This window comes from Anomalospiza imberbis, chromosome 9 (genome assembly GCF_031753505.1).
Source record: "Anomalospiza imberbis isolate Cuckoo-Finch-1a 21T00152 chromosome 9, ASM3175350v1, whole genome shotgun sequence".
Taxonomy (NCBI): domain Eukaryota; kingdom Metazoa; phylum Chordata; class Aves; order Passeriformes; family Viduidae; genus Anomalospiza; species Anomalospiza imberbis.
In genome coordinates this window covers 20750370-20771359 of record NC_089689.1, presented here as the reverse complement: position 1 = coordinate 20771359, position 20990 = coordinate 20750370, and the positions used below count along the sequence as shown (strand labels likewise).

General features: G+C 40.9%; 1 protein-coding gene across 17 annotated transcripts in view; it reads right to left on the bottom strand.

Moving 5' to 3' along the window:
* PTPRF (protein tyrosine phosphatase receptor type F) overlaps window positions 1–20990 on the bottom strand; it is a 378733-nt gene that overhangs the window by 178254 nt on the left and 179489 nt on the right. For all 17 annotated transcript variants that reach the window (XM_068199067.1, XM_068199066.1, XM_068199070.1 and 14 more), the window contains exons 4-5: window positions 16212–16357; window positions 13478–13619 (exon numbers count right to left, since the gene is read on the bottom strand). In XM_068199067.1, the coding sequence (XP_068055168.1) occupies window positions 13478–13619; window positions 16212–16357 (288 nt within the window). The remainder of the gene's footprint in view (window positions 1–13477; window positions 13620–16211; window positions 16358–20990) is intronic.

The following is a 20990-nucleotide window of genomic DNA, read 5'->3' as shown; positions in this document are numbered from 1 at the left end:
CTAGTACAAAGACTGCAGGGCATAAATGATATCAGACATTAACAGGTATCTTTTCTACAGACCACACAGTGAAGCTGGGAAACATCTTGCTATATGCAATATTACATGCACACCAGAAGTTAAAGTTCAAAGCATAACTAGATCCTTCTTTCATTAGTTTGACTAAACCCACTGCCTTTAGTTCAAAAATGCCTGAGGTATGCATCAGTAGAGGCCAGAGAAGCATGTACTTGAAGGAATCGTCCCTCCAAGCATGGTCCTTACAGACTTCTCTGGCACTCGTAATTGACTCCTGGCAAAAAAAAAAAAAAAAAAAAAAAAAAAAAAAAAAAAAAAAAAAAAAAAAAAAAATCCCCCCAAAAACCCCAAAAATAACCCAACGACAACAAAAAAACCAAACACCCCCCCCCCACCCAAAAAAAATGGGATAGACTAAACTGAAAGTTTCAATCATTGCAGCTGTTTCTTATGACAGCAAAATACAGCAGAAATTGCAATCCATGTACTTCTAGAAAAGCACAAAAACAGCACAGGGAATTTCAAGATGATCTAAAAATGAAGCCAGGTGCTAGAAAATAAGCCAAACAACAGGGGCTTAATGAGCTCAAATGTTCAGCCTGTCGAAGAGGGTTTACAGAAGCCTATGTGGAAAAAGGGATCTCAGAGACACAGGGCAGAGAAGAGGGTTTACAATCTCAGGAAAAGACAAATGGCTTGGATTGGAGTTGACATTACATTGTTTCAGCACTGGAATTATATATAAATGATTGGAGTAAACTGACCAGTTAGTGCTGGACTTACAGTTGCTTTGCACTTTTTTTGGATGGTATAGTAAATAATTTCTTAAAGACATCTTTTAATCTGCCTTTAAGAAATGTCTGCATGGCTGAACCAAAGAGGATATGAGTAAGAGATACCAGACATGGACCCTCTTAGCACAGAGCCTACAATAAACTGAAGTGGACACAGAGCCACATACATTGGCTGGTACGTGCTTGAACAGATGCAGTCTGCTCTCCCTGGGTACTCCCTGAAAGGCCTGAAGCAAGAGGAGTCTTATGGGTTTGGCTGCACTGGAAAGTGGCATTAGAGACAGAATGTAACCACAAGAAAATGCATTAACTACACAATACAGCCATAACCTTACTATGATTTAATAGTGGGTATAGCTTGCCTCATCAATGCAGAGCCACACTCCATTAGACAGACAACTCCATATTTCTGCTTTTATCAAATGCAAGTCTCTAATAAGGGCCAGTCTGAATACTGGTTTGAATTCAGGGGGGAGGCTAGGGGTAGGTTTAACAATTAAGACATTTTATGGTTGCCCCACATTCTTGAGTTGCTGGTGCCAGTCAGTCTTTAAGTCAATACACTGAAAGTTTTTGAGGTCTTCTCAAAAGCCAACACCACCTCACACAAACTTCAAAAATTAAAATTCAGAATCCTGGGACATCAGTAAACCAGAAAATCCTGCTTTTGAGTTTGACATATTCCCCACGATTTGGTGCACAAAATAACCCCAAATGCTGCAAGCAAACACCAGGAGAAAGGAGGTGACACTGAAAAAAGTGGCAGCCTGCAAAGAGACAGACATCAACTCGCATTCTGCAAGGCCAAGGCTGCTGGGAAAATCAAATCCAGCTATCTGAAATACACAGAGAAGTCACAAAAAAAGTACAAGGAGAACCGAAAGACTTTCCCTCTGCCAACCACAACAAATGGCTCGGTAATACAAAATGTCAGTTGGCACTTGAAGCACAGTGGATGGCCAGAGAGAAAGTGCATTTTTAAATCATTAACACATTGGGAACACACAGATGTGCAGTTCAGCTACATCTGTGCATTGTAATTTCTACAGTAGTCACAACTTAATGAATCATCAATTGTGACAAGATCAATGAACCGAACTGCACAACAAACTAAAGCTAGTAAATTCATGCCGGAGGCAAGAGCTAAAAGTTTATTTTATTATTTTTTTTAGTACTTCTATAATTTTTAGTGTCTAATTAGTAAAAACACAAATCCTCCTGAACCCTTTTATTTTTTCCTCCCTTTTGAAAGTCCTACTGCAAAGCACAAAGATTTCATTCATGTTTGCTAAATTCAAGTCTGGATACTACTCATCTGATCAGCAATTTCTTCCTCAGGACCAGGAACACATGGCAGCAGAAGTTACAATGCTGGGATGTGCACTACATGCCTATTAGGTGGACTCTGATTAAGTCTACCACCTCTAGGCAAAACAACTGCTGTTTTTTCCACAAGGCCAGATTACTCCGCAGGCAAAGCATCAGCTAAGATTCTCTGCAATGCTACTTTTGGAAGGGACAAATTCACATCCAAAACAAGCAACCAAATAATTTATTTGCAAAGAATACACACTGAGTTTCCCCCTGGACTCTACCCATTCAACAACTTCAGTGCTGAGTTTGTCAATGATCATGCATAATCCAGATAGGTTTCACATCAGTGATATTCTTACAGAAAGTCTCTGTCCAAATTAACCAGGAGACAGAACCCAGCACCCCATCTTCTAACAAAGAACATGCAAGCGAAGGCTTTCCATGCTGACCTCTTCACTCTTGCAGGTAAACCATTTCAATCTCCACCATATGTAGGCTTTCAGTGTATGAATACCTGCCAAGGCTCAGCTGGACTCTTGTCTCCCTTCCAGACAGGCTCCAGGGAACAAGCAGCTCTGCTTAGCCTGGCTTGTTTGTCACACATTCAGAGTGGAGCTCCATCTGGAAGGCACTTCCATGAATTGTAGCACTGCTGGCATGCACTACTCTCCCTCCTAGGACTCAAAGTGAAGGAGATGCAAGCTCTCTTTAGAAGGCTGATTCTGTTCCAGCTCCTGACCTTCTTTATACTGGATGTCTTGTCACCTTGGACTGTGCATTCCCCAATTCATTACCTTCCCCTGCAGCAGCTTTTGTTAGTACCACCCCGTGTGCAGCTTATGCATTTTTCATCAAAATATTTATCATTTCTGTTCTCTCTCCAAGGACTTTCTCCTCACTGGGACCAATTGTAGCAATGTCTAAACCAAAGAGATACAGAAAAATAAATTCCAATATTGCCTTGCTTGTAAACAAAACACCATTTTGGAGCTGTAGTACCAAAAAGCAAGGCTGTGTTTTTATGGTTTCCAACAGGTTAATATTTCCAACACCTTTCCACTAGTATCAAAGCTAAAATATCATAATACCAGTTCTACTGCCTGTAGCACTTTGTGCAGCCAGCTTTACTTAAAGCATTCTGCATCCTGTGCTGACAGGCACTCTGACCACAATGAAATTTTCCCCAGTTGCCCCTTGGAACAGCAACACAACAGTGAACATTCGCCCACTACAGCTTGAAAAAGTTATAGCTCTGATTGCTATTGAGACTTCTCCACTCAACTCTAACATCCAAGAACCTGGAAAGGTTTCATCCATGCTGGACCCTTGTGATAAACGGATTGAAGGAATAGAGCACAGGATTAGCACGACAGATGAATACATTGCAGTGTTTTCCCATTGCAACATCCAACCTACCTCATCAAGGCACTAGATAATCTTGAAAAGACAGATCTTATTATACCTCACACCTGCTGGTTTCCTTAGGATAAAGGATTTGAAAGAGCTATTCCGAAGCTCTGGGCGGAAAAAAACTGAGCAGGTGGGAGTGCCAAAAAGAGTCACTTACTTTATTATCCAACTGAAATAACCACAAGAATAAACAGCTGTTAGAGAAGTCAATGGGGAAGGTGGTATTTTACTACTACAACACTGGGCTTCTAAGACAGCATGTAGAATGCATATATTTTAGGTTATCTTGCTTGATACTAACCATACTTTAGTCACTAGCAGCTCAAGTTAAAATAAACAACAAACGTTCACAATAATTACTTCTTGCATCCAAAATTAGGGCAAATCATTCCTTTTGCTCATTATTTGGGCACTGCATTTTAATAAGCATCACAATCATAGAGCCTTCCTGACATCATTACTGTATATAATCAACACAAGACCAACAAGAGATCATGAGGACAATTACTTGTGGGACTTGTAAATAAGCATCATAACACAGAAACCAGCTGTTGGAATGATCAATATTACAGGTCTTCAGTGCAAAACCTGCTTTGTTTTGCATCTCAGACTAAGATCAAAAGGCAGCCCATCAGCAGCAGTGATCTGATTTTCCTTTTTCCACAGGAGAGAAAGTTAAAATACTTGTTGAATGTTCTCTTCCACAGGTACAGTAAGAAACACATGTACTCCCTACATGGACATGCCCTCTTCTGAACAGCTGTTGTTGCTACAGATTTATTAGCATGCACTTAGATTCCACTTTCACACTTTTCTGTCTTACATTTTAAAATGTTGATTTTCCAAGAATGACTTAATTGGGGCAATTACTTTATTTTTTTAGTGAGAGGAAGAAGATAAGAACCTAAGATGGTTGGATGGAACCTTCCTCGCACGCAGAGTTTTTGCTTTTATAGCAGTAAGCACTGCATTCCCACAGTCATAATTATCACATTCTGTACTCTCCAATCTCTGTTTTTCATTTAAGAACTTACTCTCCAGTTTTATCAAGGGGATATATTCTCCCACTTTTGCACAAGAAGGTACAGAAGACCACCATCTTAAGTGACTGTGTAAGCCATGGCATGCCAGTAAATGACAACAGGTCACTAAGCTGTGGGCAGTCTCTTGGTTATGAGCAGATACAAAAGATAACTCTGCAAAAATAGTTAATGCCTCAGAAAGGCTTTCCAGACACCTTGCTCTTGCCCTTCCATTTTCTCCTTGGAAGCAAAGCAGATAATCCACGTGGCATTATCAAGCAGCATTTCTGATTAATTCCCAGTTGTTAAGCAATGAGTTACTACTTCTTTCAGAAGGCCATTCCACAACCTAACAGACTTCAAAGACTCTACAAATACACACCAGCAACAAACTTTATTAGTCAGCAGGAGACAGCAGCAGGACTGACATACCAGCTATGGAGAACACATCTGTCAATAACAGGTTGCCACAGATGCTCTCAGAACAAGGCATCTTGAAAGAGATCCAGCCATAAGAAAGGTCTTTTGAAATATCTGATGATAAAGACCTATTATTTTAATTTCCAAGGGTCACCAGTAGATATTAAATCCGACAAGAAATGTTTGTGGGTTATTCTGACAAGGTTTACAGCTACACAAATTATCTAAAGGAATTAAGGTCTCGTTTGCCTGTTCCAAACGAATTAAATAAATTTCCATTAAATGCCTTTTACAATGAGCAAATGATTAATTTATAATTGTGGAGTTTCATGTCTTTTTTCTCCTTCTCTGAAAGACTTCTAGAATGCTGCATACACAGTTCATTAATAAAAGTATTTTCTTTTGGCTGCCAGTCCTCTGAAATAATTTTATCATCTCAGAGTCACCAGGTCTATCCTCAAACTAGTTATTACCAAATAAACATTTGGAGAGCCAAATCAGGGCTCACTGTCACCTAATCAACTCCACTCTCTTGTTAGCTATTTTTTATTAGTTGTGCAATAATGGTCCCTATCAACAAGTTCCTCGAACATCAGTTTTGAAATTATGAGATTCATTAGCAGCCTTTGCACAAAAGGTGGGGCTTAAATTGACAGTGCTGTGGAGATGCTGTAAATAAAGATGACATTCAAAAAAATCAAGTCAGAAGAGCCAAAGCACCTTAAGTGACAGGAATAGTATGAAAGATAATAAATAATTAGAATTTTTGCTGTAAGCCTGGCACATATTGCTTGGAAACACAGGGAGGGGAGGGGAGAGGGAGAGTTGAAGAGAAATTATGCTAGCCAGTGACCAACTGAATCAAGACAGCAGCTGTGATCCTAGAGTCCATTCAAACGTCTATCTCCAAAATTCATCAGTTCATCAGTGGTTTTGAAAAGGCCTTTGCAAGACTCCTTGTGTGCAGATCCACATCCCATGTGCATGTTCAGAAAAGCCCCTGAAATCAAACAGGAGCAGGTGCAGAATAGGACGAAGCACTGAAGCCAGGAGAATCAAAACCAAGACTGTCCCCCATGAAGCTCCTGCAGGGCTTTTACAGCAAGGGGAGGCTTAGTTGGCCACTTTCTGGTTAACTGGGACCTAAACACTCATTTTCCCAACAAAATAATCTGCTTCGAGATTTACAGTATTTTAATTATACCTATATTATATTTGCATTTTCTTCCTCCCTAATATCTAGTACAAGAACTTTACAGGACACGCATGTCCTCCTTGGCAGCCTTCACTTTGTTGCTCCAATTCTCCTGCCATTTTCAGACTATCACTCTTTTTTAGCCTAGGCCTGTGCCATGTTTCCTCCTGGTTTTACTGTCTACTGACACCATCAAAATCCTAGTGCTGTCAAAGCTTTCCAGACATGGTTGTGGCCATGGGGGGCTGGGGCACGTGGGAATGCCAGCCTTTCTGCAGGGATGTGAAAGGCAGAGCTGGTGGTTGCTGCCTCCCAGCTGGGACCAATGATCTGTTCCAACAGAGAGTCAAAACAGATTAGTTTAAACCACAGACAATTTAATCTAACCTGTCTGATTTCAAACTGGAACCGAGAGGCAGAAGCAGTCATCTGGCCATCCCCAGCCTCAGCTGGGAGATGGCAACCCACAGGGACACCTCTCCAGCAAGACAGAAACCTGCCTGCATGAGCACATCCCTGCGAGAGAGTTAAACTAATCTGCTTGTACCTCATTTACCTATTGGAACAGGCTGAACGTTTTGACAGCAGAGCAGCACTAGGACAGCCTCACACACTTTTCATGACAATCTCCCAGGAAGCTCTAAGGTAACACAGAGTGAGAAGCAACTTGTCTCAACACCCTCAGCCCAAGAAAAAAGAGAAAATAATGCCCAAGACTCAATTATTCATTGTCATAACAGACAGAAGATACCAGTGGGTTGCTACAAGGCTCTGAATAAACATCCACGTTTCTGAATATCTTAATGAGGGACTTCAGAAATGGAGCAAATAAAATGGAGACAACTACTACTGGCAACAGAATTTCTTAGCTGAACATCATTTCCAGTACCAAAGTCAGAACTTACAAACTGTTAAATAAACTTGAAATAAATCAATTATATGAGACAAGAAGCTCTCAGAAGTCTTTTACAGGATATAACCGCACAATTACAACTACAAGCTACTTGGCAATATAAAGCCTGTGTTACAGCTTTTGCAGAATTCTGTAAATATACTCCTATTCTTGTTTATTTGACACGTAAAAGTTCACTTGTTTTTATCTGGAAAGTCCTACCCAAATCGCAGGTGCTGCTTTTGGGCATTGCAATACCACTGAAACTTGCTGCTAAGAATGTGAAAACACCCCATCCTGTTACAGATGTCATCTCATAGGACCTCATTTGAGAGGTAATATGCAGAAACAGCCATTTGCTGCAAGAGAAAAACGTTCTCAAGATTAAGAGGTCAGTACCTATTCAGACACAAGGTTTTATGGGAGTGCACAGCTCCAAAGGGTTCAGCTTGGCATTAACAATGTGATATTTCATATAAAACTTTTCAAAGGTTGTATTTCTTGCTTCATAAACTTGTGGAATGAACCTGGATGTTAACCTTAGTGCATGGCAGTCTTCTGAGGGAACTTGCTATCACGGATACATTACATGGTTATGTGCCATTAGTTAATCATTTAAACAGAGATAAGAAATGGAAATTATGGCATTTGGGTCTGACACGTTCTAAAGATCTGCTGACTCTCCTGTTTGAAGGAGAGACCAACAACAGTTAAAACTTTTCTTCACCTGAGAAAATTACTTCTTTGTCTTTCACTCACAGCCAAGAAAGTTTTTCTTGTTAAATATTATAAAAATAAATTATAAGAGCGGGACTAATGTTGTTACTGAATCCAATCTTTAACAGCAAACAAATATAATATGCATAGAACTAGGAGTTTCACACCTGGATTAAAATGATAGGTGCTCTATAGATACCAAAACTTAAGTAGCTGAATCAGTTTTTCAGATACCATGGCAGTCTAGGTTTTGGCAGCATGGCACGTAACGGTGGTACAAGTAAAACAGTCTCTGTAAATTTTCTTGGTCTAATTGAAACTGATCACAAATTCTCCTCAATCTTCTGTATGCAGTGGGACTAAGAGACCACCTCTTTCCCGTTGCAGGATCCTTTTAGCCACACTGGCCAGTACCAGGGAAATAACTGGAGTTGCTAGCACAATGAGAGGGCTCCTGAATTGACCCAACCAATACTGGGCAACCTGCTGTCAAGCAGCACAATGCACTCTTTCCTTGTGAACACTATTTACACCCCAACAGTACAAGTCCACATGAGCTCAGATTTAGATTCTTTTAGGTGACAACCTGAACTATGCAATGAGGCCACCACGAGTAGCTGGCTTAATGTTTCTCTTTTTAACAAGCACGGGACATGCCAAGACCCAGTGAAAAGCAGACAGACTCAGACTTCTTCATCCCTCTGTGCATCACTGCGTGCTCGGACACTTCCCTAAGCAGAGAAGCATGTAGAGTCTCACTGCTGGAGCTCCTGGCAAAGCCACAGTTACAGAGGTCCATGAATTGCCTGCCTCCTACAGAAAGTGCTATTGGGATTGCCTGTGTAGAAAGCTAAGAACAGGAGTAGGACTTACGCAGTAGGATCACAGCAGTCTTTCTTCCCAAGAAGAGACCAAAGAATGTTGGAACCGTTAATTAACATTAAATATGTAGAAGAAAGACCTGTCCTCTCTTGACCAGAGACATAAAGAGAATAGTACCAATCCCAGGAGCAGCAGAGCACAGGGAGCTTCAATTCATTTACACAATCATGCAAACAGATTAAATTTCCACTCTGTAATTGTTTCAATTTTACAACAAATTGCAAGAAATTCTTCCTGGCAAAAAGATGCAAAAGCAATGAAGCCAAAGTACAGTGATTCGACTGATCCTTTTGTAACTAACCAAACATAAACAAGGATTAAACATAGCTAACTTCTGTTTACTATTCCAATGACAAAAATCACTTTTAGATGGATGTTTACAAAAAGGGCATAGTGGTTCAGGCCTTCCGAGATCTAGCTCTCTGCAGAAATCATTTGTAACAGTCAAATGTTTACCATTTACAGCATTTCAAACAGGGTAACCCCAGGAACTGGAATGCAGCTGGCAGATGGTGAAAGAAATTAAGCTCATGACATGGTTCAGTAAACAGCAAATTATGTTATGCTAGAAGTGCTTGCCACCCCAGGACAACTGCTGCACTCAGAAACTTTCTAGGTGTGCTAGTTTTGGCTGGGATAGACTTAATTTTATTTATAGTGGCTTGTATTGGGCTCTGTTTTGGATTTGTGCTGAGCACAATGGTGATACCATGAGGATGTTTCAGTTAACAGTAAAACACAACACCAGGGCGGCAGTGAAATGCTCCTAAACCTCCTCGACTTCTGTCAGCAATAAAGTCAGCCAGCAAAACATAACTTTTCAGGTTACCTTGAAACTGAAACCCACTGTGCAAGCAACTCTTCCTTGGTTCTTCTGTCTGCCCTCTTTACCAGGAGCTGCTCTCCTGTGGAGCCTGGCAGCACTCTCCAGGCAAATAACTACATGCCACAAGATTAGGAGTCTGGGATAGAGGCATAGGGGATTTGCATAGATCTAGAATGGAAATTGGAGATGGTATTTTCATTTAACCTACTTAAAAACAAAGGGAAATGAAACTGAATATATTTAGTGTCACTTGGATATGACTGCATGCTCTGGATTACAAGGGAGTAAAAAAAAGACTGCTTGTAAAGCATTAAAGGACCAGTTGCAATTAACTAGTTTCCCAGTTCTGGAAATCAAAACTGAATGTCCCATTTGGAAAGCCTCAGGAGAAGGGACCGGTAACATACTTTGTATTTGAGCTACCTTTTTCTCCCGAAGAATCAATATACTTCTCCCTGCCCCTTGAAGACCCTTTTTTCCCCACTGCTTTTCCATATCTTCCCATTGGATGGAAACTGCTGGAAAACAGACTGAAGGCATCCTTTGATGAACAGGCAACCAGAGACAAACACTGTTACCATCACCTTTCCCAACACACCTGCAATGCAGAACATACAAGGAGTCACATGGAAGGACATCATGGACTTCTGCACTCCTGCCATCAGCTTGTTGCTACGTTCTCGCATGCTGGCATCCTTCCTACTTATATTTCATATAACCTCCCTATTTAAAATGTTCTGTAATTCTCAACATTACCACTGAATAATATATTTATTAATTTGTTAGTGCCACTAACTGTCCCTGAGGCTTTTCTTGAGAATGTGTGTCAGCTTATTGATTCTAGCTTTCCCCCTCCCTGCACTGCTCTCCTCCTCTGCCAAGCAGAAACATACTTCTGTGCTGCTTCAGGTCATAATTGGAAAAAAGATAGAAATGTTCAATATGACTCATACATAATTCAGCTTATCAGCTACCCAGGAGAAAAGAGAAGAGAAGGTATACGCATGTCTATTTCTTCTACTATCAACGGGAGAAATAATTTCCAGTTACACAAAGTATACGTAGTTTGGTCATAACAGGATCTGCAGTTAGAAGGGAAAAATGAGAGACATGGAAGCAAAGAATAAAAGGGCAGTAGGGAACCAAATTGTTAAAGGAGATTCACTTATGTGAGAATTCCTGATTCCCCAGGAAGACTGGACTCATGCTTCTCTCTTAATACTAAGAATGAAGTAAGTTGGCAATTAGAAAGGATAATCTGCTTCTGATCTGTAAAACATCGCAGAAATCTAAATAAAATAAAGCTCCAGCTTAGCTAGCTACAAAGACATCTAGTAAGGAGCCTGCTAAACCCTAACTGTGACTTCTGGATTTAATGTTAAGGCCTATGTTCTAAAGGCAAATTGTGAGAAGGAGCATTGAAACTTATTTTTATAAAGGATTTTTAATGTAAAAATCAATACATGCTGTGTATTTAGCAGCATGTAACCACAAGGACGTCTGTGATAAGCTTTGTCATGCACCAGGGACTACTGCATTAGTCAAATTCTTGAAAGGAAGTGCAGAATGTCTGTATCATTCAAACTGCCATCTGAGACCAATTACGGAAATTATTTTAACCCCAAAAGCAGAAGGGAAAATCCAGTCCTAGTTGAGAGTCTTGAGAGTACCAAGGGTTCCACATGAAATGTGTAATTTTCAAATACCTCTACAAAATTAATGTTAGAAAAATGATGGCATACCAAAGAACTTGGGCACTTATCACTATTTTTTTGAAACCATTGAGAGTAAACAACCACAATCAGGGCAGTATCTACTTTGCCAAAGTGTAAGCAAAAGAATATTAATAGTAATTTTTAAAAAAATCTTATTCACAAGATGCAGAAACATTATAATCTCTATCAGACAATGCAGAAAAATAAGATAACATGACTAAAAAATTACAGAGCTGTTCGTAGAAAAGTCTCAAGAAAGGGAAATGTGAAACATATTTTCTTAAACACAAATACCTCATAACAGAACCCATCTTCTTTGTCAGTTAAGCCAACATAAAAGACACATGTAGCTTTTCATCCTTGCAGTCAAGCTCACAATTCTGTATGCACGAGCACATACAAATTGTTAGGCAGCAAATGTTTCTTAATTTTGCCCATTACAACAGTGCCCAGCAAGGGGTCGATACTCTTCAGTTTGAGTGGAAAACACAGCCCCCCCGGCCCGCAGATCGTTCTTGACCTGATGGGATCATGTTCAACTATCATTACTCCCAATTAAATGAATTTTCCAAACAGAAAAGCAGGCTCAGTGCTTGACTGCTACAGACTTTTGCTTCAGCAGCTGTTAAATTGTGTGCCTGCATGTCTTTTCCTGTCTGTGGTGTTTCCTAACATTCCCTATTTATGTGGTGGTCTGCAAGTTTTACCTCATCAGGAAATCAGCAGGAGCACCATGGAGCTAAGAAATACTGTTGTGCTCCTTGATGCAAGGCATGTCTCTGTGGGCCTTTGAACACTTAACAGAGAGCAAATAAATTATTAGCGTGTGTGTGCATGTGCATACATATCCAAGATACATAAAGGCGACTACAACCAAAGGGAACAGGAATGTGCGTGCAAGAGTGGTATTCAAGCATCCAGTATCACAAAAATCCAGTTGCAGGAAACATTTAAATGCAGATCTGCACATTAACTGCTGCAAGAGCTCCACTGAGCTTTATGCACTCACATACGCTGCTGCAAAGGCAAGAAGTAACAAAAATAATGTGATTTTTGTCCCCCAATAATTTTCAAGTCTATAGCACCTGTTACCCTATTCTTAATAATACTATTACTGGAGAGCAAGCTGATCTTTAAGATGCCCCACCTCCAGAAACAAGATACACAATCACATCAGGTATTGAATGATTTCTATGATTCCCATCACCACGGTGCCTGAGCACATTACAGTTGTTTAATGTATTCTTTGTCACAGAGCAGAAAGGAAAATATGATTACCTCTGTGCTATAAATGGGGATGGGAGAACAAGGAACAATAGGCAACTTGTCATGTGTGGCTGGCACACTCACCACTGGGATAACCACTCTCCTCTGATTCAAAATCCTACAACAATAAACACTTTCCAGTCTAGTTTTTTCATTACTTAGAAGTTTCTACATCAATCTATATAAACCACAAGCAATTTGCCTAAGCCTTTTCCTGCTTGCAAGGGGTAAAAAATCCATTCAGCCAAATGGCCCAGATTTCTAACATCTCAGTACATTTAAAAATTCCTATATATAAACAAATGATAGAACACATTTATGTGCTGGAAAACCCCCATCTTTCCTTAAAAGCAGAAAATAATCCTGACAATTCAATATTTTAAAAAATCAAGTGTTCACAAACCTGTTTCTAGCTAATAAACTGTTTTTCCACAAACATTTAGCAGAAACAACAAAGCAAGCAAAATAAAACCTGCTCGTATAGCAGACAAGGAGGAAAATCTATTCCTTAACAGGAGAGACACAATTAAAAGTTGTGAGTACAGTGAAAAATAAACACAACTAAATTTCACATCACATTAAAAACCTGAAGAGCAACATGAAAATCTATGTGCTGATTTAATCCAGAAGGTGCGGCAACATAGATTAAGTTTCTGATTGTCAGATACAATACTTGGATACCCTGAAGATGGGTATTATATGAAAGCAAATAGATGAGAAAAGTATACAAATGTCTCTGTAGATAGCCCTCCAAGTCAGAAATGACACCTCTCAATCAGACAACAAAAACACTCCAAAGACAGCTCAGAATCTGCAATCTTTCCATGATTGTCTCAAAAATATGATGTTCTGTTATAGGAGAAATTATAGCAACTGCTGCAGGAAGAACACAGCTTTACCCAATCAAGCTAGAATATCACCACACCGTTTAAATGAAGCACATCAACATGTAGCTGCCAAAGCTACATCTCCTGCCACTTAAGGAATGCAGAAACTTCCCCCTTACCTTCTAACACTGTTAACTTGGCACTGGTGTTTATCTCCCCCACACTGTTGGTGGCTGTGCACTCATAGATAGCCTCATCTCGATGGACACGCAGGGGCTGTATCCGCAGAACTGATCCTGATCCATCATCGAACTCGATAACCTTTGAAAAGGAAAAGAAAGCACTTCATTACTGGTATCTTCTGCAACAAACACTGAAAGTCAAAACAATCTAGGGGTTGAAGAACAAAAACCAAAACAAAACAAGCCCTGTAAGCCCTAAAATACCATACAGTGAGTTAAGTGTTCCAAATGCAGTAGCACAAAAATTTCAGTGTCAAGAAGGTATTTGTCCTCTGAGGAGGCCAGAACAAATGAAGATCCAATGAGGTTCTTTATGGATCAATTAAGGTTGACAAATTATCAACCTGGTAATAAAGATGTGAATCTGATGATTTAAAACATCTGAGCCATATTTGCACTAATGATTTTACTAATCACTGATTACAATTTAGTGCCAACTTTCACCTTGATGGAAGAGGAGAATGATATACTCTTGTGGGATTGCAGGGAAACAGTAACAAAACTTGAATAAAACCTTGAGCACCTACAGCACATGCTAACTCCAGCAGAGTGAGGGGTTTTCATGTTCCTCAGCACTGGGTACTTTGCAACTCTGGCATAATCAACAATGATATAATTATATTTCCTTCTCCAGCATAAATAAATTAAGTCTTTAATAAATCACTGTCTTTCCATCCATCCTCCTAAGCTGCAAAATGCATTACTCTGATTTATACATGGAAGAAAAAGGTATTTATTAGTGTGCAGTTGGATCACTATATGGTATTTTCTAACAGCAAGGCTGTGAAGGCACAGCCTCAAGCCACTATTAATGCCAAACTCACCCTTCTCCTATCACAGAGTACAGCAAAAGTTGGAAATACTACCTGATGTGCAGACAGTGACAGCATGAGGGAAAGGCAGATGCCACCCACTCCTGTCTCTTGGGAACTGAGGGGAAATGAAGAAACTAAAAGGATCCTTCATTCCAGACACGGATGTCAACCTAGGGCTGCTACCCCCATGCAAAACTTTCACCCTATTTTCAAGGGCCTGTTTAGGAGCACTTCCCACAGCATAAAGATCAAAAGAGAAAGAACAGGAAGGAGGAAAACAATGCACCACAAGACTCTGCAGTGATAGGAGAAATAGGAAGAAATCAAAAGGTAACCAAGACCACTAAAAAATGTGTTATTCCTCATGCTGGAAGGAATAGCCCTTCTGTTTCAAGAAGAATCCCCTAATACAGTCAGGTAAAGAAAGAGAAATATGAATATCACCATAATACACTTCAAAGAATTAATTTTTTAAAAACAAGACAAAGTCAGCTACAGAGATTAATTCACTTCAGTGATAAGGACTAAAAAGCTAAGAGATGAAACAGCAGAAATCTCTTTTGCCCTCGCTATCCTTTGAACAAACACTGTGTGATAGAAACAGAACTACAACTACTAAGGGCCAGACAGATGCTGAGGCCAAAATGTTGTTAATTTGCTAACGATGGATACCTCTTCTGTGTTACAACCTAGCATGTGTACATCAGATTTGGTTTTCTTCTCCATTTAAACTTAATTCCAAATGTTCCCTAATTAAGACTAATAATGAAGTAAAATTAATAGTTACTTAGGAAAAAATAATCACTATCTCCTGACACAAGCTATGCATCCAAACTGATGTGAACAAAGGTATGAAATTGCTCATATAAATGCATGTAATATGGCATAGCCCTCTAGTAAGCCACAACAAGCACCAATTTCGCTATAAAGGTTGTATATACTTACAAATTAGAATGTTTAAATAGTTACTATACAACAAAACCTTTACCAGGGAAAAATAACCATGTAAAACAAGATTAAAATTGATTACTTTAATCAAGGTTTTCTGCTCACATATGAATTCATGATTAAAATTTGTGAGTTGAATCAATCCATTCTGGGCAGCAAAGTCATCTTGTGCTCCAGTCAGGAAAGCAATAACATCAAAGACAGAGGAGTAGAGGAAAGGCAGCAGAATTGTAGAAGGGCCACATTTGCAAGGGCAGTTTTAGAGAGGGGAGCCCAACACCAAAAAGGAAAGTGGAGAAAAAGGTGGAGAAAGTCAGTGAAAATGTATTTGCTATGTAAAATATAAACCAAATTGGACCCCTTTTCAAAGATGTTTCTGATACCTGCTCTTCTCCCTTCCTTTCTCTCCTACTTTAGCTCACAGGGATGTCAATTAACCCTTCACCATTCCCCTTCCAAGCACCTTTGTGGGAGGGATGGCAGTAGCCATCACTTAAAAAGATTTCCAGTAGTGTTTTGGCATCTCACTTTTGAATTCGACTGGGGATTGCAGGTCAAAGAGGTGCCTTATAAATTCTGACAATGAAAAGAGAAAAATACTGCTAGATCCAGCTCTTATCTGCCATCCAATTCTCTGTAAGCCCCAGTCTCCCATCTGAAGGAGGATGTCCTGCTGGTGTGTTTCCAGCATCATGCTCAAAGGACACCACCTGCTCTACAGATTGCATTGCTGCAGGGAAGGAAATCTGCTTTACACTCTGGATTGTAGTGACAAAGAGATACCCAGGTTGCAGTATGATTATTGTGCAATTAAGACCTGTGAGGATTAGACTGATCACCAAATTTTCGGGTTTGGGCTTTTTTTTTTTTTTGTTTTTTGTTTTTTCCCCCCCCCTTTTGGTAATTACCTCAAACCGCTGAGAACTGACTTTCTTCCCCTTCTTCATCCACGTGATACGAGGTTTGGGCTCTCCTGTTGCCTGACACACAAAAGAGGCCACTCCTCCAGAAATCCCAATCTGATCTTCAGGAGCCTTCATAAAGGTTGGCTTGCCTGGAAAAATAACCAAATCACCCCCATGAGGACATAACATCAGATAAGCATGGAATGTGTCATGTTAATCTAAATTATAAGATAACTGGTGCTCTTACTACAAATCCAAGTTGAATGGCCTCAGCCACACAAATTCAGTGCAGACTGCAACATGACAAGGACAGTTGCTGCTTGAGTACCTTTTTCTCCTGAAATGAATAAAGTCCAGTCTCTTTATTGCCTATAAATGAAGGCAATAGAAGGCTCCTCCTTGCCCCCTGGGCATTCATTCAGGTATATGACAATTTGGAACCATTTTACAGTTTATTTTTTAATAAATGGATTTTTGCAGATTTATACCATGCTCATAGCACTGGAAATTACAGAACAGCTGACACACCAAACCTACGAAATGTACCATATCTTGACATTAGTTAAACTGAAAGCTGTTAACACATCCATAAAAATTAACAGATACAGTTTTAAGTATACAAATAACAACCTTTAGTTTCATTTTAAATGTGGACTGACATAAAAATACTACAGTTTAAGTATCTGGAAACCTACAGAGGCTAGCCTATGCTTGTTAAGAAACTAATCACTAGAAATGAAAGTCAGCAAAGAAACCAAAATGGCATTCAGGCATAAAAGACTTGGCAAAAATGAAAAAAAAAAAGTATCATATAACACTTAAATAATCAGTTAAAAATCTCATGAAAATAGAGCTGTGTCTTTGAGATTTACATAACAGATTCAGATGGATAAAAGTATGCATCCAGGCTGGATGGTTGTATTATTCTTCTGTACTTGCTGTATGGGAAAATTTTGCACTATGTGATCTGAGGATCATCTTGAAACACTGCTTTGTCCTTGTGAGAAGCATTTGATGATCCTGTATTCCTATAAAGCACTAAAACATTTAACTCCACAGGGAGAGTGAACAGAGTCCACTCATGATGCCATTCCACGCACAGGTCACACTATGGCCATGTTTCAAATACAATTCTTATCAACCACCTCAAAGACGAGCCTGACCTATAAACAGGTCAGAGACAGCTGCTGGCACGTAGTAAGGAGCCTGAGTAAAAGAAGAAACCTGTTCAACCCCAAGATAACAAAACAATTACCCCAGCAGAGCTGCTGGTGGTTCCACACCTTCACATTGTAGACACATCCATGAGTATGTTCTTGAGGGAGAGGGGCATGACATCTGTCAGCCCAGGTGCTTTGACCTCTAGACAAACTGAGAGCTGAATTTCCCTGATCTAGGAAGGATACAAATTCAGCGATCCCAAAGACTACAGCCTTTAAATTCATTTTTCTGACGTATGAGAGATTTAAATTCTATGGGTGCAGTTGCAGTTACAGCTGAATCAGGCAGGCAGTGGCAGCTACTGAAGAGGGCAGGGGCAAGTGCTCTGCTCCTCACCCCCTTCACCACCCCTCCCTGCCTCCAGACACTGGCACCTGAATCCTACAAGGAGCCCCAGCGTCACCAAAGCCTCTGTGGAACAGATTTGGGCTCCTAACCTGGCAAAAAGATGCTTTTTTCTTCTTTTCCAAGCAGGGCATGGAGAGCAGTGGCAGGGTAAGGCAGAGCCCAGGAGACAGCGCCTTTCTCTCATCAACTGTGGAGCACAATTTCACTCCTGAACTGCAGTCCTGGGAGACTTGGCTGAAACTGTGGCACCTCCTCAACCCTAGTTACACCTTCTGGTTTAGCCCACATTAACTGCTTACTGAGCCCTGTCCTAGCAGGGTGGCATAGTGTGACAACACACACAGCCACTCAACCAAGTGAACTACTTCAATCTTCCCCACTTTTGACAAAGTCCAGAGACCAGGTTCTGCCTTGCTCCAGTGCATGTGTCCCAGGCCAGGGAGACTGCCAAAGGCCCAGGATGCTTCTTCCTTCTCTCACATGGCACCACTGCCTGTGAGGAGTGTCAGGGTGTGCTGCAAAGATGGTCTTTGTGAGGACAGGTCAGGGCTGTCCTGTGCTGGACACAGCAGTCCCACCACGGCCCCACAGCATGGCACAGCCAGGCTTGTCATGGTGGTGCCTCTGTGGTAACGGGCTAAGAAAGAGCAGAACACCTCACAAGTGTGAGGAATGAGGTAAAAAGTGAGAAACAGTCCTGTGAGCACCAAGCCAGAAGGGCATGAGGAGCTCCAGGTGCCTGAGCAGGTATTCCCCTGCAGCCCATGGAGACACCATGGTGAAGCAGGTATTTCCTGGCAGCTCACAGCCAGGCCTGCAGCTGCCTGAGGTCAACCCACTGGTTTCAGAGTGAGGGACGAGGCCAGACCAGTCGTCACCACCTGAAGAGAGACCCAGCAGCTGAGGCCACCCCTAGCAGAGGGGGCTGGCGGTCAGCCACCGCGGAGGCAGCAGGACAGCAGAACCCTTCAAAACCTGCAACATCCGACGCTCCGCGCGGGCTGTGCTCGTGCGCTGGGGAGCCACCAAGCACCCATGCGGGGACATGCCGGCCCCAAGCCCGGCCCATCTGGGGGACACAGCTGAGACACTACAGTGCAGACCTGGACCTCTGCTGCTGCTGCGTGTGCAGCCTCATTTCCAAAAGGCCCTGGCGGATGGCAGATCCACCAGGCCAGCACTCCCTGTGCTGAAGTGGATACACATATTCCGTCCTCAACAAGCTTCTCTGAAGGAGTATCACAGACCTGGCCTCACCACAGAAATTCCTCACGAAAGGGTACTGAATTTTGCCATCCTTGGTGAAGAGAGCCCCCGGGACCTCTTGTCCCCCAAGACAAACCCCAGAAAATGCCTTTTAAGACATGATGGCTGCTGTCTAAAGGTTTGGCACATTGTCCTGACATGAACAGCAAGCAATTATTAAGTCTGCTTGCTTAACTGATGCTGATTCCACATATTTACTCATCTATAATCATGTCTATTTCCACTTAGTTTGTATTTACATATATCTCTGTTTATTCACCTCTCATCTATTCTAGAGAAATGTTAATTTACCATTCAGGCTGCTAGTGATGGCATTGTGATTGACTGTTTTGCTATGCAGTGTGCTGAGCTGATGCCTTGTATTGCACTTCAGCAGCTGATTTGGTTTTCTGATTTTCTGTTATTTACTCTGTGATCTTAGTAAAGTAGTGTAATTTTTTTTCAAATGGCAAATACAGCAGAATCCAAAAACTTTTGTCCTTGAAGAATACAATGCAATTTTATCTCTGACTTTATACTTACTTCCCAGCACATACACTGAGGACTTACTTTACTTTTGTACATTTAAAAAAGATCAATACTATTAAAACCAGAACAAAAGGAAACTGAACATTCACCTGCAGTAAAGGCTAAAAAACCTGCTGCCTTGATTTTACATTGTTGCAATGAGCCTTTTTCCCCCTGCACATTTGAGCAACACTGATTTCTGGAAACAATCTAAATCCTCCAAGACTAGTCACAGAAGTACACCTGCATATACACCGAATTCTCAGTCTGAGAAAAGGTATTTCTACAAAGGCATTTTAAACATTTCTATGCCCTGAAATTTTGAAATGGAAGGAAAGTACTAATTAAGCAAACCTATAATCCTGAGTCCTGGCCCCAGGACAATAGAGTCAGGCATGAGTATATTCTTATACTGATTGGTAACTCTTACAGCAAATCCCAATACTCATCTCAGTAAGAGCTAAAACAAGCACAACAGAGCATCCACTAAACTCTTGGTGTCTGTGAAAAATGCATGTTAAGTGGACTAAACAACTTTCACACCTCCCCTCCAACCAACATCTCTGCAACTCTACTGCCCAGAGCAAGCTGCCACAAGACTATCACTAGTTACCTCCAAGGGGCAACACTGGGGATAGGGCCAGATCATGGTACAAGCTGTCTTTTTTAGTCCATTTTGAGCATTTGCACTCTTAGGGTAGTGCTAGAAACACAGTCATAAAAAATAAGGATGTACCAAAAATACAGATTAACCTACATGTTGTCCTTTCCCTCTCCTTAAATTCAAAATGAGCAGTGTCCATAGAAGATTATTCATGTATGAAGTTTTAATTTAACTGTTTGTCGCTTAAACACGCTACATATAAATACAAGGAATTGTATTATTTAGCAGTGAAAACATATCCTTTCCCTGGTAACCTATGGACCAAAGCTGAAGATTTTCTGTTGAAAGCTTAAGGAGTGGGGGGAAATGAAAAAGAGCTATTGTAGTTCAAAGACAAATCTCTGAACTATCAGCTTGAGGGAACCTCCTGAGCAAGTCTTGGATGACAGCAGGGAGAGGTGCTGATGGCTGGGTGCCCACCTTCACTTATTCTATCACATGGAGTAACAACTCCAGACTGGCACAGTTCCCCTCAGTCCAAACTACTTCAGTCTTTCTCTCCCTGGCCTCTCTGCTTCGTGACAGAGCCCTGGAGCACATTCAGGCCTCACACTCTGAACTAATTTTTGCTCCTCACTTTAAAACCAAGTTCCTGTTACACCAGGAGTAGAAGTCACTGCTCTCATTTCTATTCACTCACAAGCTTCAGGCAGGAGAATGGGAAAACTTTCACCTTCTTGGCTGAAATTTTCCCTGTTTAGTCTTTGCTCAAAATGAAATTATTCTAGAAAGCTTATGGGAACAACACAGTTCTGAGGAGGAAGACTGTAAAAAAC